At 42.9% G+C, this 24,929-nt stretch overlaps 1 protein-coding gene across 1 annotated transcript in view; it reads right to left on the bottom strand.

Annotated features, from left to right (window-relative positions):
- The window catches only part of LOC133132519 (glutamate receptor ionotropic, kainate 4-like), a 192,702-nt gene that overhangs the window by 40,121 nt on the left and 127,652 nt on the right, over positions 1-24,929 (bottom strand). The window contains exons 11-12 of the mRNA XM_061247979.1: positions 22,554-22,658; positions 100-207 (exon numbers count right to left, since the gene is read on the bottom strand). Of these exons, the coding sequence (XP_061103963.1) occupies positions 100-207; positions 22,554-22,658 (213 nt within the window). The remainder of the gene's footprint in view (positions 1-99; positions 208-22,553; positions 22,659-24,929) is intronic.

The raw sequence follows: 24,929 nt of genomic DNA on the forward strand, positions 1-24,929 counted from the left end.
CTGTGCATACGGGACGTTTGATGAAAGGGTGACTCCGGTCCCGGGCTCATCTGACGGTGGGCGGGCAGACCCTCGCGGCTCGGGGGAAAGAGTACTCACGAGGATGGTGGTGACGGTGAGGGTGGCGTTGAAGAGCGTGTCCGTCACGTTGAGGGAGTGCAGCCTCTTCTCCATGTAAAGGCCGAGTTCAGAATGCCATTGGCCAATCTGTTTCGGGAGGACACACAGGCACAAGACACGGGCATGAGACACCGTGGCCTGATTTCTCATTGATGTTTTCATATATATATATATACGCGTGATGAACCCACCGCTGAAAACCACCACGTAAGAATGAATGTGTGAAGTCGGCAGTACTGACCTACTAAAATTGCATTAACTACGTAGAAAGCAGCACTTGTCAATTACTCATTCGGGGTGAAAATTTACATTTTGTGATGGTTTATTCCCCCCATCACTTCAGCAGTGGAATTTCTATGAAATTGAGGGGACTTTGAAGATCGGATAGGTGGGACAGAGGTGTGTTGGGAATACTCTTTGAGGCATATTGCATTTGAAGTATTTTGTGTGTGCAGACACACACTTCCAGATGCTTTGAACTGCAAATACCCGGTCGCCGAACACATTTGGGATTAATGTACAATCCAACTAGCTGAACAATCTGTCTGCAATACCCACAAACAGATGGTGCTATAGTACCGCAGACCTGACAACAATCGGGATCGGGTTAATGATTATGACATGCGTGTATTCTGCAAATGGGGTTCACTCAAAACAATGCTTTAAGAAGCATTTTTCAATGTAGAGGTACAAAAGAGATACGACACCAATGTTTTCCACATCCTCAGGTAGGAGTCCTGAGTCCATATACCACATTTAGTATCAACACATGAAAGCGTTGCTGAGATATGTCTTCACTTCCTGTTTGGCGGCTTGCTGTACTGAACAAACAATTTTGAAAAACGGACGGATGACAAAAAGAAGAAGAAATGTCCAAACAGAGGATGCCTGGTCAGCCTAGTTGAGGAGCAATGATCCACATATGAACGCAGAAAGGAAGGTTGGACGGCTTGAGTCAGCCTTGACAGCCAGACCCTGTGTGCTGAAAAATATGCCAGAAAGAAATTCAATGAATACTGGCACAGCAAAAAAATTTCTGGAAGGCAGAGGCAATCCACCCCTCCCCCTGCCTACTCTCTGAAAGAGAGATTTGCATACACAAGGACATTATCCAGTCCATAATTATGCTGAAATAAGTCTGTTAAAACAATATTTTACTATCATGAGATGTTCTGCTGCCTGCTGTGAAATGATATAGCCATATGAATCACTTCAGCATATGTTATATCCTAAGTCAAATCCAGAAAAATGTCACCCAAAATCATATAATTCTCATCTCATGTCAGTCTCTCATGGTCTGGTCCCATGGGCTAGAAAGGCAAGGAAATGGACACTGTTTCTTTTCCCGCCCTACAAGACAAATCCTTAACATGCATTCCCACAATGCAACATAAACTAAAGTGAATTTTAAAATCATGTTCTCAACAAAATATTGTGAGATCGTCGAGTGTTTGGGTCGTGACTCCTGTCCCATTTCTCCCCACAGTTAGGTGTGAGTCAGTGGAAGCTTTAGAGAGTATTTTGCCTGTAGCTTATGCTATTTGTTTCCAGTCCAAAAACACAAATCCTTGCGGAATTACAACATTCTGTAATTAATCAAGGGCTCCTTTTGAAAGGCATTTACCTTCCCTTTGAGAATACTCTCCTGATACAGTAAAAAAAAAAGCAGAAGAAAAAAAATTACACCGGAATGAAAGAACTCTTCTGAGAATACCATCAAACATCTTGCATTCTGTGTCCTCTTCTACATCCTTCCCATAGCTACGCCAGCACTAGCGTCTGTCTGTCTCTCTCTCTCTTTCTCTCACGCACACACGCGCACACGTTATGCCTTTAGTGGCTTTACCGGGGAAGACTCTCACAAAATCAAAACATAAACACCAAAAACGCAAGAGAATTTCAGCCGCTAAATGAAAAAAAAACGATGTAAGTCATTGTCAAGAGTGCATCTGCTCAGCCCAGATTCACAGGAGAAGAGCGCAGGAAAAACATGAGAGAGATGGCGGGAGAAAAAGAAGAGTGTGATCTCACTGTGCTGCGGGCTCTGAAGGAACTTGATTAGGACAGAAGCTTGAGCCTCTCCCACAGGGACCAGCGCTTCTTTCAGCCAACACAAGCTACTTTCCTTCTCGCCCACCAGTGCTGTGGGGCTGTTCAGACTATAACTGCAACATCAACGGAAGTCATTACGTCCTATGAGAGCTCTGCTGCAGGTGGCGTTAAAACAACATGCAAACGTGGTGCCCCAGCAGCAAACAGCGCTCGCAGAGAGAGGAAAACGTTCATTCAACTTCAGCTCTCTCTTAGCGTTTTACGAAGACTCGAAAGGTATACCTTACTAAAGTTGTTTACTTTTCTAGGCGTGTTCCCCGAACTATCACTTAGGCGGTTCCTTAAAGGATAGCTTCTACCTGCGACGTTACTAGGCTCATCGACGACTGTAAGATTGATTATTCACTCCATGCAGCGACTGCTTGGCTGCGTTATGAGAGAAAGTAGTGTTCTTTATGAATACAACACTTCATGAATTCTACTAAATATTGTATTCATCACAACTGGTTGGAACTTATTAATAGAATAAAAAACTTACTAACTAAATGATCAAACCGTATATATATATTTTCGCCAAATTATATATACGGTTTGTGATATCAGATTGACACACCTCAGCCACCTAGCAATACACCTTCTCCGGCATGTCATGTTTTATGTACATTATTTTAATATCTTCGTCATGGTGCTTTAAATGACTTTGCGATCAGGGTTGATTTGCCAGAAGCACCATCACATTACTGGTGTAATTCACAATTTTCTCTGAATGGCTGACGTTTTCAATAAAAGCGCACCAACAAGCAAAAGGCACCAACACGAAAAGAACATAAGCTATGTGTCCAACAATACAAAGCAAGAACTATGGTTAAACATAGCTCCAGCCACAGAGAGAAATGGGAAATGGTCAGTTTATAAATATAATTTAAAAGGCAATTAGGTAACATATTCAATAAAGTGCAACATGCATCCTTCGTAATGTATAATTTTATTCTTTGCATGAAAACAGTCCCATTAATGTGGTATTTTAGTAATATTATTAGCCAACTACAACTGTAGAATTATTAGTGTACTTATTGCTTAACCGATTGAGATGTAAGAGCAACAGCTGATTTGAGAGGCTTGCGGTCCTTAACAGTAGTGGCCACTAGCGGATTGAACTGACAACATAGATAAGGTGTAGCTAAGAGTGGTCCAGACGAACCTTACGAAAGTACCACTTACAAAAGCTATAATTGCTAAGAACGTTTCGGGAAACACGCTAAAACGTTAAGGTAGAGCTTAAGGTATAAGACGTAGTGTTAAGAAGGCTTCGGGAAACGCAGCCTTGGTTATTTCCACAGACAGCAGTGAGCCTTTGCGTCATTCCTTCCCACACAGTGAAAAAAGTTACATTTTTAACCACCCTACATGTACTTAGGCTGCGATAGCATTTTAATAATATAATAGTGTTTGCATTGTGAAACTAAAATGCTATAAGCATTCAAAACCCAATCGCGCAATATGTACATTCACAAACATGCACATGTTCACAACCACAAGCATACGACGCTGAGGCAAGTGTTTTCTGTTTCGTGTGGTGCTCATATCATTGGCCTGGAAAAAATTAACTGTAACCTTTCAGCCACCGAAGCATGACTTTATCGGTCTATAATAATACCATTGAACCTTTCTTCTAAAAATGTCCTAAAAACGCTACAGGGTATTCATGTACAGTTTTTCAGGTTCCACCAGCCATCTAACGGTATTTTCAGGCAGCAGTTCTGAGAAGTGAGTGCATACAAACGGATATTTGCAGAGGTAAAGTAAATGGAGCAATTGATTGAGTTGCCCCCATAAACTGCTAATTACAGACAATTATGTGTAATAAGAAACAACCACTGTTCCTCATTAATCTATATGTTCATATTTTTTAAATATAATGTCAGTTTCTTGTTCATTTGTTCATAATTATCCCCTGGTAAAGGACCATTCATAAGTGGCCAGTGTGGCTTTAAATATTGCGTAGACTGAAATCTGAACATAAATTACATATATTTATCTGACTACAACCAGGAGCCTGTAATGGCTGAACTCAGTTTATCTTGCCAGGATTATAATGGGTTTAAGTAGGCCATGGTTGCTGTGGTTACAGATACATTTGTCCCTCCCTGCTTCACACCAGGTCCTGAGAAGTTACCAGGAGTAAATTTAGCATATGCTCATATTCCTATGCTCTTATAACATTTAGCATGCTTTTATGAGTGACTTACATAGCTCTTAGGTTAAGTAACTTAGGTTAAGTAAGGATACAAATAACTCCATGTACTTACTGTAGGTCTCAAAACTGTGTGTAAGTCTCTGAGTTCCAAGTCAAGTTCCATACCCACTGTATTATACCGTTACCCTGATGAAAGTGATGATACAAGTTGAGCAAATTAGTGCAGGAAAAGTTCTAAATTCTACGAAATAGAACGTGAAAAAAAAAAAATGTTTACATATAATGTGACAGATGCATGTGTCCCTTTGCTTATTCCAGAACAGAACATTGCATTGTTGTGAGATCATACTGAACATGCTAATCACTTTGCCACTTGCATTCAGTGCATAGAGCATTTGATGTGATTCGATTCTTTGATTTGATTTATTTGACATATCAGAACAAATATATATATATGTACAATATATATATGTCATACACGGTGACAAATACATATTCATTAAAAAAATGTTGGGGATAACACAATAAAGTTAAAAGATAACTTATTTCCGTTGTGCTCTTCTTTCAAGGCAGACAAAGATAGCAAGTCACAGATGACTAAGGTACCCTGGACCATCACAATCTTGCTGTACATGCATACATACTTGTATACATATCATGTATATATATATATATATATATACATATTCACATCCACCCAGCAGCCACCTCACCAGGAACCCCCTCACACCCAACAAAGTGGCCAATCTTTGAGTGTGGCCACTTTATTAGGCGCTCCCAACAACTTGTCCTCCGATCGTACATACCCACATATATATCGTACATACACTCATACTTAACACAGATACCTACATAAATGCACCCATATATGACATTTTAAAGTCATTCTTTCAGTTCTTTGCGTGTGGGAAATGGTCAAATAACCATTTCCCACACGCACATTTAAATCTGTGACAAGGCTGACTTTATTTTATCCCAGCTGGAAATATATTCCACCCTACCACTGCCATGTTCAAAAAGGTATTTTGTACAGAACAGGTCTTAAATCTTCATTGCACAATATCTGTGGCCCTGCCTCTAATTGAATAGCCACGTGAGTCCCTAACGAGCATAAAATAGTTGACCCATTACCTTGCTGGATCTAATGTGTTGGTCTCAATTTCAGGTGCCTTACCCTATTTTCTACCGTCAACCCTTTTAATTCCTTGAATTCAGAAAGGCCAACGTGAGTCCTGGGGCTAAGGTTCATTACCACCCTGACTAGTTTATCTTACTGTTCAAAGTTTAGTTTTAATACCCTAAGGGGCGCTACTGTACCATGTAGTACAAGCGTCGTCAAAGTGAGGCTGAATAAAAAAAACTGATGCTACCATTTTCCTGGTTTCCTTATCCAAAAATGTGCCTTACGTGCAAGAAGTTTTTCCGGTTCACCTTGGTGATAATCCTTTGTCCCGTGATCTCTCCACTCAAGGATCTATCCAGTATCCAAGTATTTAGCACACATTTTTCGATCGGAGTGTCTCCCACTGTAACACTGAGCTCCTGAGGACCTACCCAACCTTATTCTTCAACCAAATAATATAGATTGAGTTTTTTCAAGATGCAAAGACAATCTATTTTCAGACAGCCTTTTGCTAATGCTTTTAAATTACTCACTTAATTGGCTCTCCACTGGCTGTTTTGTCATTGTGGGAAACCAGTAAAGATGAGTCGTCTGCATAGAGAAAAATATTCCATTTGCAACCGACTTCATGTCATTAATATATAACAGAAATAACAAAGGACCTAGAACACTTCCCTGCGGCACACCACATTTGATTTCTCTAGGCTCACATAAAGTGCTATAATATTAACTCTTTGAGACCTATCAGTCAAATGTGACCAAATCCACTCACAAGCCTTGCTATTAAAACCCAGAGCTTTTAGTTCAGTGAGCAGTATCCTATGGACAGCAGTGTCAAAGGCTTTCTCATGGTCTAAAGGTACCATGCCTGAATCACTCTCTTTCCTTACATTACATTACATTACAGTCATTTAGCCAACTCTCTTATCCAGAGCCACATACAATAAAGTGCAAATCAGAACCAGGGACAAGTGCATTGAAGACTCTAGAGGAAAGTACAGTTCCAAGTCCTAGCGTGATCAACTTTTCAACTAGCATACCACGGTTGGCAGCTAGAATACCCCGAATGCTAAAACAATTATACATAAGTGCAATTATTACGGATAGAACTAATGAACCTAACCTAAATGTAATCTGTCGATGTGACTCTCTAAAACCAGATTGCATTTCACACAACATATCAGCACTGCAAATGTAGTCGTTAATCTGCTCATGTATTATTCTCTCCAGGACTTGTGATTGTGGGCGGCCTGTAGCGTAGGGGTTAAGGTACATGACTGAGACCTGCAAGGTCACTGGTTCGATTTCCGGTGTAGCCACAATAAGATCCGCATTGCCGTTGGGCCCTGGAGCAAGGCCCTTAACCTTGCATTGCTCCGGGGGGGGGGGGATTGTCTCCTGCTTAGTCTAATCAACTGTACGTCACTCTGGATAATCTGCCAAATGCCATTAATGTAATGTAATGATATGATTCCCAAAACAGAAACTGCACGATAATTTCGCTCTTCCAATTTACTCCCTTTCTTATACAAAGGAATGACCCGAGCATGTTTCTAATCTTTTGGGGACTCCACCAGACTTAATGGATAGATTAGAAACATGAGTGAGATAAGGTTGAAATATGTTCAGCAGCATCTTTCAGAAATCTGGCAGGCATTTTGTCTAGACCCGTTGCTTTAGAGCATTTAAGATCTTTCAACAGCTTTAACACCTTGTCCTGTGAAACTATCGAAAGGCCAAATGAGTCCGCTACCGCACTACCGATTTTTCAACATACATCCCAAGGTTGCCTGGCAGCCTGTCGACCAGTTGTTTGGCAACGTAAAAAAAAGTATTGAACTTATTTGCTACCTTTGATCTATCAGAGGAAAGCTCACCATTAATGTTCAGACGGATATTATTTGCCTTTGTCTTGAGCCTTTTACTGTACCCAATTTGTTTCAGAGACTGGCAAAGTTTCTTTGGGTTACTTTCATGTTCAGTTATTTTATCACATGCACAGAAAAATGCCTCTTTACTCTCTCTGATCATCTTTTGCACCGTATTTCTCAGTTTCTTGTAATTATCGAAGTCAGCCTGACCCTTGGACTTCTTAAAAACTAAAAAGCACGACACTGAGTACTTTATTAGGTATTTATTCAACTTATTTTTTAGACTTTTTGGTCTTCTGCTGCTGTAGTCTGTAGAGAGTTGACGCATTGCATTATGTGTTCAAGGATGCTCTTCTGCATACCACTGTTGTAATGTGTGGTTATTTGCGTTACTGTCACCTTAGCTTTCACCAGTCTGGCCATACTCCACGGACCTCTCTCATCAACAGCACATTTTTGCCAGCAGAACCGCTGCTCACTGGATGTTTTTTTGTTTTTTTGTTTTGTTTTATAGGAGATCAGCAGTTCCTCAGAGAACTGAGATACTCAAACCACCCTGTCTGGCACCAACAATCATTCCACTGTCAACGTCACTTAGATCACATTTCTTCCCTGCATTCTGATATTTGGTCTGAACAACAGCGGAACCACGTCTTGACCACGTCTGCATGCTCATGTGCTTGTATTTGCTGTCACATGATTAACGTTTTGCAGTACCAAGCTGGTGTACAGGTGTACCTAATAGAGTGGTCACTGAGCGTAAGTGAGGGCAGCCCTCTGATGCTCGGAGCTCGAAAAGCAGTGTCTGTTCCTCCGTTATACCCCACACAACAGAACTACAGAGAAGGTACTGATCAGACAGAAGAGGAATAGCTCTCACTGATGCCAGCTGTTTACGAGTGGCCGGCATATTATTGAACGAATATAGAAGCGTCCCGAGGAAGCATGCAAATGTAGCATGGTTAAGCTCAGCTAGTTCGCTAGTAAGCCTGGTGAAGTGCAGTGAAAGCGAAGGCTGGTAGCAGGTTATCGCGACAACACTCCCCGATGACGTAACCCTCAAATTCAAAAGAACGTTGTTGCCCTTGGCTAGGGGCGGGTTCGTCTTTAGCTGACTGGTAACACGTTCGTTCAACGGACATTTGGACAAGTGAGAGGCCGGGGTTCAAATCCCACCTCGGACAATTTCTCACCTGTTACACAAAGCGCCACACGCCGGCCGTGACAAAGCCCACTGCGGATAAGCGGCTTGTGGCATCGCCCAGGCCGGAGCCCCTGGACATCTTGAATGTACGGCCCAACCTGCTGTTGTAGCAAACGACTTTGCTGGCTGCCTAATTCGGTTACCGTCAAACACTGCCGCCTTGCCTTGCCTCACGGAGCGGCTCCCTCGGTGCTCAACACAATGCACTTAGCATAGGCAACAGCCTGCGGGGGACTCGGGCTGGCTTTGCCTGTGTGACACCACCGCCGTCTCAAGAGAAGCAATGACTCCCCTTCACATTCTCTCACTCGTGCTTCATCCACTGTCACCTGCAGCTAATTTATCGAGTTAGTGACACCAAAAGAGCTGGCACTTCATTCTTTCAAATTGAAGGAGAAAGCATTATTTGATAACATTGCATCACGCCAAGTCAAGCCTCACTGGGCCCCTTAAGTAATATGTAAACTGCTATCACAGTATTACAACTGCAATATACAATTGTTGGGGTTAAAATGTGTGGATGATTTATATTTAATACTGTATAAATGTGCATATTTTTACCAAGAAATACAATACCTAACAGTAGGGCCTGGACTGGTGTGTATAACTTTATTCACATTATTTTGGAGACAAGTAAAACATAACAGGCGATGATTTGCTAATGCTGGAACCAAAGATGAGCGATATGATATGACTGATATACGGCGCAGTCCGTAAGTATTTGGACAGTGGTGCAATTTCTGTTCTTTTGGCTCTGAGATTACCTCTTGTTTAAAAACAACTTTCTTGATGATATAATCAATGGTATCAATTATATTGATTATATTTGGTCAGGATAATCATGCCATGACATTTTCATACTATCCCACCCTAAGCCAAAGCAGCTCCTCATCTGTGAAACATGGTGGTGAGGGTGTTATGGTTTCAGCTTGCAAGGCTGCCACAGGTGCTGGTTACATTACATTACATTAATGGCATTTGGCAGATGCTCTTATCCAGAGCGAAGCAGGAGACAATCCTCCCCTGGAGCAATGCAGGGTTAAGGGCCTTGCTCAAGGGCCCAACGGCTGTGCGGATCTTATTGTGCCTACACCGGGGATCGAACCACCGACCTTGTGGGTCCCGGTCACGTACCTTAACCGCTATGCTACAGGCTGCCCGCCACTTGCCTTTGTTGATAATATAACTGCCGACTGCAGCAGCAGAATGAATTCTGAAGTGTTTGGTCAAATGCCTCCAAACTCATTGGACAGTGCTTCATTCCACAGTAAGGCAATATAACATACACCAGTGCTCTCTTCCTAATGATGTCCAAACTGTTTGTTTCAGTTAAGCCTATTGTTTGGCCTATATCTCTGACTGTGTTTTTCTCATTTCTCAGCCTCATAATGGCTTCCTTGACTTTTGGCACAGCTCAGGCCTACATGTTGACCAACCTAACACTAGATGCTGAAAGCTTTCTTATACCTGCCCCAAGGAAGCAATTGAATACACTTGACTAATAAGAAGCAGCTGAGAAGTCAACTGCCCAATTACTTTTGGGGGACTATGTGTAAAAAGGGGTGTAATTCCTACATGGATCACCTGATATGGATATAAATACCTTCAAATTAAATGTGACAGTCTGCATTTTAACCTTCATTTCAAATCCAATTTGCTGGCATACAGAGTCGAGAGAACAAAAATTGCACCGCTGACCAAATACAGACTGAGCTGTAGCTGCTCAGAGGAGCTGCCCCTCTGAGGGATTTTGGACATACATCACGTTCTGTGAACCGACTCCCCTTCTGTACAATAAAGAACCATGAGGTTGTAGCCTTTTCTATCTTAGACAATCAATAATGATGGCTTTTATGTTACCAGGTAGCAGTGTTTTCCTGTGCGATCTGGGCTTGTAAAGAAAAAATGTTGCGGGTGCACATGATAATTGTGCCCATGACATTTTTTTTAAATAGCTGCGGTAAACATCTCGTACTACAGGTGCGCACTAAATGAAATGTCTTCTGCGCTGACTGTGGGTGTCAAAGCTGTCATATTAAATGTATGCAAAGCGTAGCAAATCTCTCGTCTAGCAGAACTAAATTGAGAGGCACTGTTGTGCTTGTTATGCACATCAGCGGAATGGCTGGATCAGCCAGTGAAAGGGCAGTATTTAAAAAGGTCAGGACAGTTTACTTTCTTACAATTGATGACCTTTTTCCAGAGATTGAAATTGTATCTACAGTCTGCTCATAACAAAGCATTGCTCTTTTGTTTTTTCTCCACACATTAGTCTTGGTCTCTTGGAAAATGTTTTCTGGTTTTAACAAGCCCTGCGTCTCCATGGAGAAACTGAAAGAAACAGAAGATCAGCCCCGTTGTTAACAAAAAGTCCAATTAATTTAACAATATAAAATTCTAGGTGCATTATTAGAGAGCCCGTTTCTACTGCCAAATTCATAGATAGTTTTTTGCATATATTTAATGGAGATAATGTCAGAACATAATATTAATGATAAATATTCATTTTAAATGACCCTTTTAACCTTTCAATCTTCTCCAAGTGGCTGTTCAGTACTTGTACTTGCAGGAGCATAGAACATGACAGTTTCTTTCAATAAAATGTACAGTACATTTTAAATCCTAGGTATATTCATGCGCAACCTGCAAATTATATGCAGTACAGTCTGTATGTATTTGAACAGAGACACAATTTTGACCATGAGGTTAAAGTGCAGGTGTGCGTGTTCCTATTTCATTTTATGTTCATAACATTTTCTTCCAGAACTCTACAGTTTTGTATTGTACTTTTCTTTTTAGCCTAGCTGTTCTGTTGAGCCAATTATCCAATTACTTTTGGTGCCCTAAAATAACGGGGGTGAAATTGGCTCAGGAGGAGGGTTGCCAGTTCGATGTGTCCCTGAGCAAGACACCTAACCCCAAAATGCTCCTGATGAGCTGGTCGGTACCTTGCATGGCAGCTAATCAACGTGTGTGTGTGTGTGTGTGTGTGTGCATATGAATGGGTGAACAAGAAACATAAATTGTACAGCACTTGGGATGAAGGCGCTATATAAATGCCAACCATTAGTCGACACTGACAGTGTGCACTTTAACCTCATATTCACTTTAATTTCTAATCCAATGTGCTGGAGTACAGAGCCAAAACAACATAAAATCACTTAAAATTCAAGGATTATATAAGGATATATAAGGACTATATAAGGATTATATTTCCCTTAGTCATATTTATGCCACAGTACTGTTACAGATATTGAACGGAAAAAATCTTAATTATTTCTTTACCCAAAATGTACTGTAGAAAAACATGACAAATAAATAATTCATGAAATTACTTTCGCTGCTTGTGGGATTTGTTGTATTCATGTAATTTGCAGTGTATGCAGCAGATCATAGCAAACTGCAACCAGCAGCAGGAAGAGCCTCCAGCGTTCTGCATTTTCATAGAGTTAAAGTCACACTTTACAGGGCATTTTCATAGAGTTAAAGTCACACTTTACAGGGCATTTTCAAAGAGTTAAAGTCACACTTTACAGGGCATGTTCATAGAGTTAAAGTCACACTTTACAGGGCATTTTCATAGAGTTAAAGTCACACTTTACAGGGCATGTTCATAGAGTTAAAGTCACACTTTACAGGGCATTTTCATAGAGTTAAAGTCACACTTTACAGGGCATTTTCAAAGAGTTAAAGTCACACTTTACAGGGCATGTTCATAGAGTTAAAGTCACACTTTACAGGGCATTTTCACCCTCCCGCCAGGACGGAGGGGGCCGCGTGACAACATGCGATACATGCGGGGCGGGGGCGACATGGCTCAGGCAGTAAGAGCAGTCGTCTGGCAGTCGGAGGGTTGCCGGTTCGATCCCCCGCCCGGGCTGTGTCGAAGTGTCCCTGAGCAAGACACCTAACCCCCAAATGCTCCTGACGAGCTGGTCGGGGCCTTGCATGGCAGCCAATCGCTGTCGGTGTGTGAGTGTGTGTATGAACGGGTGAATGGAGAAGCATCAATTGTACAGCACTTTGGGTAAAGGCGCTATATAAATGCTTGCCATTTACCATTTACACACACTGGCGTACAGCTCTAAAAGCTGAAAAACAAAAGCCACAAAGGGAAGGGGTTGCAAAGAGTTCTGGGTATTTTCCAGCTCATTCCAGTGGCTGTGCGCCCACATAATCTACCAAATCAAATGTCAGCCATTTTACAGATTCAGCCATTTTACACTGATCTCAGACGAGGGCTGTTTTGAATCTGCGAGCGTGATCGTCTCGAATCGCTGAAAGCACCTCATTAGTTTTGAAAAGACCTTTGCAGAAATTGCCGTCCCGGGGTAATTTCCCCTTAATTGAGGTTGGAGGGCAGGTGATGGGGCATTAAAATAGAGGGCAGTTTTTACGCCCCCAGATTCACGCAAGTTACCACAACGATTCCACCTGTGTCTGCCACGCTGCCAGCTGCCTTAACCGCGAGATGCTTATTCTCTCCCACAGACAGGCCCTGATCAGCTCAGGTTAGCTGATGCTCAGTGTAATGCCCTTAAGAAACATCTATTAAAGCATAGGAGCCTGAAACAAATAGAAATATTAAGAGGTACATGAATTCAAATATGTCAAAATGTACTCCCGAAACACAGGTAATGGACAACAGTTTGTCTGAAAGTACTTTCCCGCTGTGCTCCAACTGTTCCAGTTAGTAGGAACGTAAAAATACACTCAGCTCACGATTCGCAATGATGCACAATACAGGGTTCACAACTGGAGACACTCGCAATACTTGGGCAGATACTGTAGTGGTTAAGGTAAATGACTGGGACACGCAAGGTCGGTGGTTCTAATCCTGGTGTAGCCACAGTAAGATCCGCACAGCCGTTGGGCCCTTGAGCAAGGCCCTTAACCCTGCATTGCTCCAGGGGAGGATTGTCTCCTGCTTAGTCTAATCAACTGTACGTCGCTCTGGATAAGAGCGTCTGCCAAATGCCATTAATGTACTGCAATATTTTTACGTTTGAATGGAATGGAAACTAAGTATGACTTCCTTCTTTATTCCTGAATACAAAAAACATGGAGAATCGATTTCAGTTGAAAAATAAAAGCATTTTCTCAATAAAATAAAATAAAACCCCTTGTCTTGACACAAGCTTAAAAATGACCCAAAATAAAATGGTTACATTCTTGAACCCTTTGGACTACAGGCATAATCCTGGTCTCTTCTGAAAGGTGACCCTTTGTGGTTTGTTTTTCAAGAGTAAGAATTACTCCACATATTACAAAAACAAGCAGAAGCTCAAACACAGTGAAAGTGGAAGTTATTTTTCTCACTGAAAAGATTTTCTGTTTTTCACTGGATACAGATTATTGTAGCTGTGGCTGGTTCCCTCAAAAACACAATGGAAAATACTGCATTTTGCTTACTAAACTATATAAGACTTTTTATCCTGAAAAAAGGTGTTTATACTTCCCCCAACCTGTCAATCTCCCCTACCTCTCTGCCACAAACTCCCTCTCATTGTAGCTGTCCTTAGAGAACAACAGGTAGAGAATATCCTAAAAATAAGTACAATAATCACAATAATAATTTGCTAATATATTCATTGAGGTCCATTAATTGACGTTTTTGCCAAATACCAAACCCCTATCAACAAGTCTTAATTATAATTATAACATAATTTTACATGCTATTCATTATTCAAAAGCAGACTGGCTCCTTATTTATAAGCATACTGAATTATAAAATATGTGGAAAATGTATTTAGATGCTCACTGACAATAATTGGGGTCACGTCAGTGAGAATGCCATCTATTGCGTTGTCATGGTATTTTCACTGTCTTCCTCAGAAACATTCACTCAGATGAGAGATTCATTGGAAAGAAAGTCCTCTATTTAGATGTAGGCATCACAATATTTTGTTGTAAAACATAAACCTTTTTTGACATAAAATCTCAAGAACTGTTAAAAACAAGTGCAATGTATAAATTACAACTAAATTGCAACAGAATGAAAATAAAGTGTCAAAACAATAATGTCCTCATTACAATGAAGTACAAATGTCTGAACTTGGACTAATATTCTCTTAACACCTTAGTTGGCCAGTGGCCAGAAAACTCAATAAAGAAAAATCTTTAATGACTAGAGAATGATTTTCTCTTTCTAGCCAACACTAGCTTTTTTCCCCCCCAAGAAAATCAGCATGGTGACACTCAGAGGCAGTAGCTGAGATCTTTCAGAATTCACAACGTCTCCTGCAGCTGGAAAAAACACTCACTTAATTGGGACTAAAGTGGCTGGAACTGAGAGGTGTGCTTTTGCCAGAGGGGGAAGCATTGAATAAATGAGCATTTTCATTCTACCACTTCAGTGGACAGCTGTAACGCAGGAAAGAAAATCACACAGACTACCTGCTATCTATCGACGATAATGCAGGAACAAAGGAAATGTGTCGCAGACAAGAAGCAGGCGGTGGAGGAATTATACGCTTCTGAGCAATTAAAAGAAGTTGTATAAGTGGTACATGAGGATGCGTTCGAGTGTTTGGTTCCTGTTCACGGTGTTCAGATACAGGCCGGATGTTTGCCGAAACATTTCAGCGACAGGGCTCTGGAATGCTCCACTGCGATTACCAACATATTATGTGAACATGACAATATAGGGTGGCCCGGATGGTGGCACTGATGCCTCACAGCAAGGCGGTCCTGGGTTTGAATCCCGGTCAGCCGGGGCCTCTCTGTGTGGAGTTTGCATGTTCTGCCCATGTTCGCGTGGGTTTCCTCCGGGTACTCCGGTTTCCTCCCACAGTCCAAAGACATGCGGGTTAGGCTGATTGGAGAGTCTAAATTGCCCATGGGTATGAGTGTGTGGGTGAATGGTGTGTGTGCCCTGCGATGGACTGGTGACCTGTCCAGGGTGTATTCCTGCCTTTCGCCCAATGTATGCTGGGATAGGCTCCAGCCCCCCTGCGACCCTGTTCAGGATGAGCGGGTTAGGATAATGGATGGATGGATGGATGACATTATAGGACAATGACATCCTGGGGTAAGACCAGTCCCATGCAAATTGAGCTAAAAAATGCTTTTTGGGGGCATAACTGCAACACATACGATTTAGTAGTTGATACCGTGACCCCAGAGTGGACAGTATGAACATAAAAACCTAAGGCTACAGTGTTCGGCCCCTAAAGTGAAAGACCTGGTCATCCAAAACAAGGACTAATCCCTGTGCTCACCCTTTCTCTCCCTCCAACACATAAGCCTAAACTTGCCACGATACTTTTCTATCTAATACAGTTAGAACAGGCGGTGACAGGGCAAGACACTATATCTGCATGCAACATGCATTACATTACATTACATTACATTACATTACATGGCATTTAGCAGACGCTCTTATCCAGAGCGACGTACAATGAAGGGCAAATCAAACACAAGTATGAGTGCTAAGAGGACCTGAGAGGACAGTACAGTTCCGAGTCCTAGTGTAAACATACAGATAATCAGATAACCCTTGAAGAGTACAATCAAATTCCAAACTAGCATACCACAGTTGGCAGCTAGAATACCCTGAATACAACAATACAACAGCTAATAAAAACAACAATATCTATACAAGTAACAATATCTATACAATCTATACATAAGTGCCATTACAGTCTAAGGCTAATCATGGTGGTGAGTTAGGGAGGGGAAAGGTGTAGCCTTAAGCGATGAGTCTTCAGTCTGCGCTTGAAGGAGGTCAGAGACTCTGCCGTTCTGACATCTACCGGGAGGTCATTCCACCACCGTGGGACCAGGACAGAAAGCAGTCGTGAGTGTGAAGTGCAGGTGTGGCGAAGGGGAGGTGCCAGACGGCACAAAGTGGCAGAACGGAGGGGTCTTGCTGGTCTTGTTAGACATGCAATGGCACCTGGTTCTGCAAGCAATGCAAACCATAGGTGCAGTGTGGAGGAGAAACAACTCTAACACTTTAATTAATCTACTTCCTGTCTCCATCTTCCTGACTCATCTTCAAAGACTCATCATCAAAAGTGTTAGATTTGTTGCCAGGCATTTTTCAAAAAATATGGTGCTGAATCCAATGAGTTACACCATTTACACCATGCTAGCAACACTAGGGAGCTGTGGAGCTGTGCTGGCCCTCTGTGTCACCTGCTGCTGGGCTTTAGAGGACAGCCTCTCCTCTGTCTTCCATGGGGAGGGACTCATCTCATAGACTCACACAGAGCTGAACAGGTGAAAGAGCCCTTACAATTATTGTAAGTATTGTGTTTGCTCCTTTTAGCATTTCATGGAAAAACAAACTTACACGCAACACCTCTAGGCAAACTATATCTATATAAGACATTGTGCTAGTACCCTGTTATTAGAATGAGGATATTACTGAGATTTGGGATTCGCTCTCAACACTGTTATTATTCATAATTTTCACAATCCTGTGGCATGTTTATTAGGAAACCTTCTCCAGCTCGTAAGGTTTGATTGCTTTCAGGACGCAATGTGCACAACAAGACCGGAGAAGAGGAGGAACAGCCATGGACGGAGGGCGGGGAGGCAGGAGGAAACACTGTGGGCTCGTTCCAGTCCTTTATTTTTCACCTCTTTTTTTCTTTTCCTTGCACCGTTTCCTACCCTGAGCTCCGCCCATCGGGAGCGGCGAGAAAACAAAGCGAAGAAAGGGAAATCGAGAAAAAAGAGTGAATTAGGCTAATGGAACGTCCTCGTTCCCTCAAAGGTCAATTCGAAGCCACGTCAGTTACCGTACAGACGTGTCGGATGGGGAGAGGTGGATCCACAGGTCGATCATTTATACGTCACACTTCCGGAAAAGGATGGCCTGATGTTTCACTGCTCAAAGTTGGGGAGTTCCTAACTTTTATTTCAAGCAACATTTAACAGGTTGGAATGTCCTTGAAGATGGCGGACCAGGTTCGATTTCCAGGTCAGGAGCGAGGAGAATAAAAAATAAGTGAAAAATAAGTGATTGGGAATGAGCCCAGAGATGGCGAAAGCCCGTTCTATTTCAACCAGAGTCAAGCTCTTAAGGACCAGTGCTGACCAGCGACGAATCAGAGAAGACAGGTCAGCTGCCAAATATAAATTAGAAAGAATCAGAGTTACTCCATCTAAGACTGATTGTTACATTAATGGCATTTGGCAGATGCTCTTATCCAGAACGACATACAGTTTATTAGACTAAGCAGGAGACAATCCTCCCCTGGAGCAATGCAGGGTTAAGGGCCTTGCACAAGGGCCCAATGGCTGGGCAGATCTTACTGTGGCTACACCGGGGATCGAAACAGTGACCTTGCGGGTCCCAGTCATGAACCTTAACCACTACGCTACAGGCTGCCACTTCTACAACTTGTTGAACCCATACGTGAAGACAATGTTATTTTTATTATTTATTTATGGGTATAAATTAGTTTAGTTTGCATTATTCAATGTATAACAACACTACATATTTTTTGCATTTTGACCAGAAGGCATTTTCTACAAGTAAATGTTCATCCAATATTTTTGCTTTGAAAATAAAAATCAGATGTGACTAATAGTTTATGAAAGAATATCAAAAGTTTGATTTTTCACAGAGATACACTCATAAAATGTGAATTGTTAATGTGGAACATTTATTATTCTGCGGAAATAATCAAAAACAAGATTGGGATCACTGTCACAATTCAAAGTAAACTCTCTAAGCACCCACAATGCTTAGTTTCATTTGAGTGCTGGCTGCCACAAGGATCAGAAGCTACACGGGTGATTTTAATATTGCACGAAACAGTGTGGTTCAAAATGTCTGCTTTGTCTTAACCACAAACGGAGAACTTAAACAAAACCGAGCCACATAAATAGAGCCACACAGTCTCCTGCTGTTATCATGGGGCCTGATTGAGGTAAATCCGCCATTAATTTATATGCAAATTATGTGCGCACTCTTCCAGGGGATCTCGGGGTGAAAGCAGCACGGCCGGGCGACAGAGGCGGCTTCTCACCAGAACACAGCGCATGCATGTACCCACAGGGAAGCACAGAAACACACACAAACATACACTTATATGGGCAGATACCCGCACGATCAGAGATAAACGATCAAACAATCAAATCCCAAACGGAAACACAGATCCCAAGCGCGCGCGCACACACACACACGCCACGAACGCACACGCACACGCACACACACACACACACACACACACACACACGTACGAACGCACACACACACGCACACACACACACACACGCACACACACACACAGACACACAGATTCTGTGCCCCCATCCTGATGGGTTTAATGCAGCTGGCGAAATCCTAGGCTTTGATTAATTGCCTCCATTATGAGACTTAATTAGTGACATCGGCTCTTTCCAGGAGTGGTCTGCAGTTGGCTCCAACTGACACCCAGCGGGCGAGAGGCACACAAACAAGCACAGGGCTCTCCCCTCTCCTCCAATAGCAATTAGATCGTAAATGGAATCACCCTAATCTGCCACAGAAATCTGAGAAACACACCGAAGAAGCCAGCACTTACATAAGCACTGCAACTGCAACTGCAGCCACAGCCACCGCAACACCACAATCTTAACCCAAAATACTGTGTCCTACTGTGTCAAAACTGCCTACTCAACCGTAACTACAAATACTGTATCCATGAACTGTATCCACCACTGCTATGGATACAGTATTTGTAGTTACGGTGGAGTAGGCACTTTTGATTCTTGTGGTTGAAGTGGCAGCTGTGGATACAGTATCCTGGGTTATGATTGGTTCATGACCACCCATACCACAAACACCACAGCCATTGGTGCCACCACAATCACTATCACAACCATAACCACCAGCACGACAACTATCGCCATATTCAAAGCGATAATCCACAGATAAACATGGTGGACAGGCCTAGACTCGTAGGTCTGAAATGCAATCAAGCCTGGAAGTTGACGGCCATTTGTCTTCAGAGAGGGGTAGTGTGGTCTCCTGTGGGGTGTTAAAATGCTAAACGTGCACTGTAGACAGGGGCTTGGCAGCAGCATCTGATGTCTCACACTTGTAGGCCTGCAGTGGGCTTCCATGGACAAGCTGGCCCACAGGCTGTGCCCACTGGAACGACAGGAAAACTGTCCGCTACAAAGACCCTCTAAGGCCCGAAAACCATCCTTCAGTGACACAATGTGATATGAAACAGATGTCTCGCCTCCAACCAACGAGAGCTCATTCATTAAGAAGAAAAGTAGAGACGTGAAATAAAGACCAGCTTTCACACCGGGGCCATGGAGTTTGTCTGCCTCGTAATGTTCCCTCTTTTGACTTATAATGTCAGACGTAATTTCACAGGTCTCCCCCCCACCCTGATTAAGATAACAGGCTCTTGATTACACCGCCCCAGAGAGTGACAATTATTAAACACATTAAAGATTCAACCGGAGAGACAGCCCAAGGTAACGTGCTGTGGTCTGACGGTGAAAACCTGCTTCAGAATTTGACTGATGGCTGATCACCTTCTGCTCCACAGTAATCAGGAAATATGGTGGGGCATCCTTGTTGCCACGTGGGTTTGACAAAGTGAGTGTCTGGTGGTCACCATCAAACACCATGGCAACAGCTATAATTAATGCAAGGAGAAAATACAATATACTGCGGTCCAGTCTTTTTGAACCCACACATTCAAATACACCTGGCATTGATATGCACGTTATTATTCTACGTTTTATGTGGTACATGATTCATATGCTCTTAGCTGTTACAGGGGAAATAACAGCCATCATGATGCATATTTTGAAAAAGAATAATAAACTGATCTATTATTGAATGCTATAATTGCTCAGACGCAAGTTCATTTGCATTCATCCAAAAAGAATAATCACTTAAATGCTAATTACAAGCGCTAACATCCCTAGCAATTTGAAAATGAGAACAGACTATTTAAATTTTTTGAGCGGACTTCATACTAGCCTGATCCGCTTAGTGACTTTTCATACTGATGCAAATAGCCCATGCGAACGAAAACAAAAGAATATTATATGAGAATTTCAATGGCCAGTTAATTATGATCAGATTGTATGAAGCAAACTGCCAGGTGAATTCATGAAACCTTATTGTGGTGAAACAGACACGGTCTCATGCTGGTTCAGTCATCCAATTAATCACCACTTTGGGCTGCATTAGCAGCCAAATAAATGTGCATAATTTGTATTGCGCCTCCACTGTAGGCCCAATGGTTGCAATAGTGCCACAAAGCTAATTACCAGTACAACGGAAATTGTGGAAAAGTGGAGGCTCCATGGCATTACAGTGCCTCTAAGGTAACAGGTGTCAAACTCCAGTCCTGGAGGGCCGCAGTGTCTGCTGGTTTTTGAGTTGTTCTGAGCACCTGTGGTTCGTTCAAGTCATTGGTTGGCTACTTGACTTAATTGAACGGAAACCACAAAAACCTGCGGGCACTGCGGCCCCCTGGGAATAGAGTTTGACATCCCTGCTCTACGGGCCCTATTTCAGTGACAACCCAAGCACGCTGGGCGCAAGTGGAATCACTAGTTTCAGCTTGTCCGTATTTTTCACCTGCGCCAGGTTTGGTGGTCTGCAGTAAGCACATGTGTGTCAACATGGGTTATGCAGCACAATAGGGAGAGTCTCAATAAAACTTTGGTGTTGAACATGCAATTTAAATTTGACTATTTCATGCAAGCTGTGTTTCAGTTATGCAGTCCACATGTTGGCTATTTTGGAAATACATCTGTATGGAAGCTATGTAAATGAGCGATGGAAGGTAGATGAGAGACCAACTCTACACCCATCTAATAGTACAAGTTAATTTGTGAATTTCTCCACTTTTAGCAACAGGTAATTTTACTTACATTACAGATCCAATAGAGAACCGTACAGAAAAAACAAACATCTGTTTGAAAATATTAAACAGATAAGACTCACACTGTATCATAGAACAGTTCCAGAACTTCTCAATCAGGGTCAAATAGTGTGCAAAACATTTGGGGGAAAAAATGTAAAACGCAGTTAAATTTCCAGTCAGTTCAGACCATTATTACAACCTCAGTTCTGAGTATCGTTAAAAAATATTGCCCCCCACCTGTCGACAATGGGTTCGAAGCCCCCTCACCCCAAAACAAATTTCTGGCCAAAACCAATAGGGCAGACAGGCTGGTACATACAGTGACCACTTGAATGACAGGCAAATGAGCCTGTTGTTTTAAGGCCTGGGAGTGAAGCTGCCCCCAGGTACCCGTCTCCCAACACAGTGTCAGCTAACACATAGCACAAAACTATGCAGTGTCCTGCAGATTACCGTGATGGCAACACCCTGACGACACCTGTAAAAGTGTAGACAAACGGAAGCAGGGCTGAAGGCCGGATCATTAATTAGGAAGATTACGTTCCTTCTTGGGTTGGCTGTTATGGTCAGACATCACGTTACCGTACGCGTAAGCCTTCAGGTCCACGCAGGTGAACTGTGATTTAAGGATTCCTCTGCTCACCCCTGTTCTCCCTGCCCTGGCCTTCAGAGCCCCAGCTTGGCCACGCTTTCTGAGCATACGGATGAATAAAAGATCTCCCCCCGCCTCCCAAGCTCCTCTGACCCAGCCCTGCTCCCTGATCGCCCACGAGTGCAGTGCAGAAGGCCTGTCCATCAATATCCTCCCGTACTGTGTCCCGCAGAAAACCGTGCCCAAAATATGTTCCTCTTTTGAATTATTTTAATTCAACCATTACTCTTCATAGAGTAGAGCATTTTCCCTTATCTATAAGATACATTCCTCGTAGGGCTGCGAGACCACTTCTCTCCTGAGGAGGTAGATAGCTTCCGGCTACGCGTCTTTTTTCTTCCCTCTGATGCGGGAATGTCGGACACGGCGAGGAAGAGGAGGAGCGGAGGATTCGTCTGGGAGACCAGGCCCTCCGCCGCACGCACGAGCACACGCTAACAGCAGAGCCCCGCCCCGGGCACGCCCCGCCACACCTGGAAAGGACGCGCGTCACTTTACCTGCCTTAGCCCTTCTCTGCCGCTTCGCATGATCCTCAGCGCGTAGTTGGAGCGCTGGCCTTTGCTGTTGAACTCGATGTGTCCGGTTAGACCATCCAATTCTACCTATGCAGTAGAGAGACACAAATCACACGTTTCAAACTACGCGATACTCTGCAAAATATACCAACGGCAACCGCCTCCATTCTGTGACTGCGAAAAATGCATGATAATTCACATGTACAAAAGCAGCAACACCCTCAATACCAGCAACTAGTGGTCTGTGCTGGGCACTATGAGGGGTGCACGTAACAGAAACTGCGATAAAAGTGCTTTAAGTGTTGATTGAAAAATGAAATGCAAATGAAGTTAATTTTGCAGTTAAATGATAAAAATACAGTGGATAAAAATGCCAGGGATTTCATAAGAAATCCTGGGCCTAGTTTTCTGGATCTTATTTACTGACTTACATTCAGTAGGCAAATCATCTGCTGCAACCTCAGCAGGTGCCTCCTGTACGATCTCCAGTAGTCTAGAATTCACTTCAATAACACTGGCTGGTGTATTTTCGAGGAACAACTGCAGCCAATCAATTTGATACTGTATTCCACTGTGGCTGGAATGACTGAGTTCTTGCGCAAGCAAAGTTTTTTAGGACAAAGTCAAAAGGTTCCCTGTTGTATTGACTTTCCGCTGCCCTGTTTAAGAATTAGAAATGACTCCGATTGGCCGCTTGAATGCTGTGGGAGAATGGCAATCCGAGCAGAAAACCTCGAACACATTCAGTGGGCATGGTCTTTTGATTGACAGCAGGCCTAATGACACACTAAGCGATGAATGGTAAGATATTGCAAACATTAAACAATGAACTGACACCGCAGCCGTGGAGAAAGATAAAAGGGAGTTTCATTTATCAAGTCAAACCTGTTTTAATGAAATGATTTAGGTTTTTATCAAATCACTTGCAGTTCTATCATCTCATTTTTTATCGTACAACAGCACATTTATCAATTCAATTGCACTCTGAACTCTATTTTTATCAAGATTTTTTTTTGTTACTTCCACCCTTCACACAGTAGAGTATATTCACTTATCTATAAGATATATTCCTTGTGGGGCTGCAAGATGGCCCATCCTGTTCGCGAACCAGTTCAGTTTTGTGAAGCACTTAACAGTCTGGCATAAAATCCTAACTGTTCCAGTGTGTACTGCAGATGACAGATCCATAGTGCTAGAGAGCGGGCTTTATGGTTGCTGGAATTGTTTGCTTCTTATTGCACGGGAGAGACTCCTGGCGTCCATTGCGTGCCTGCAGACTGCCAGCAGCAGAGACTCCTGGGCGCCATTGCGTGCCTGCGGACTGCCTGCAGCAGAGATTCTTGGCGGCCATTGCGTGCCTGCAGACTGCCAGCAGCAGAGACTCCTGGGCGCCATTGCGTGCCTGCAGACTGCCTGCAGCAGAGACTCTTGGCGGCCATTGCGTGCCTGCAGACTGCCTGCAGCAGAGACCCCCGGGGCTCCATTGCGTGCCTGCAGACTGCCTGCAGCAGCTGCGTATGGAGCGTGCTCCCAGAATGCAACGGCTGCTGAGCCCAGCTGGTGGAGTGTGCACTGAAGAGAGGCAGCGGTGGGCAGCACGCACTTCAGACGAGAGTGCGTGCTCATCCGTGCCCTCCTCGAGTGAGGGAGAGCGTTGAAATGGCGAGACAGGCCCACTGGACATTCCAAGTGGTAGGAAAAATGAAATAATCCTGGCTAGTTCATATACAGTGCGTTCCATAAATTCTGGGAGAATTTCATTTAATTGATTTGGCTCTGTGATCGACAATTCTGGATTTGCAATCAAACAATTCACAGATTTTGTGCAGATTTTCATGTTTTTTTTCCAGGGTATTTCAGGGTATGTGGAAAGAAAGTACAGCACTTTTTATACATGATATACACCATTTCGGGCACCCCAACATTTCAGGTGACCCACAGACATCACCAGGTGGTGAGTACAGTATCTGCTCTGGTGCTGCTCTGCCAGGCCTGTACTGCAGCCATCTTCAGCTCCTGCTTGCTTTGGCAGTTAGTTGCCTTAGGTTTTCTCTTCAGCATATGAATCACATTCAACTGGATTTAGATCAGATGAATGACTTGGCCAGTGAAAAATGTTCCTGTTTTTGGCTTTGAAAAACTCCTTTGTTGCTTTTGCAGCATGTTTTGGATCATTGGGCCTTATGCAAGAACATTTTTGTATTGTTATCATACATTTCTCAAGGTTTTCTTTTGAACGAAGGGCTTATACAAGTGTGCCACATCGAATTCAAGAAACGCACCTAACTTCAGACAACTGTCTGTTATAATACAGTATATACGATACTGTAGATGGGTTCTGTTGAATAGATGGCCAAT

Source organism: Conger conger, chromosome 7, assembly GCF_963514075.1.
Source record: "Conger conger chromosome 7, fConCon1.1, whole genome shotgun sequence".
Lineage (NCBI taxonomy): Eukaryota > Metazoa > Chordata > Actinopteri > Anguilliformes > Congridae > Conger > Conger conger.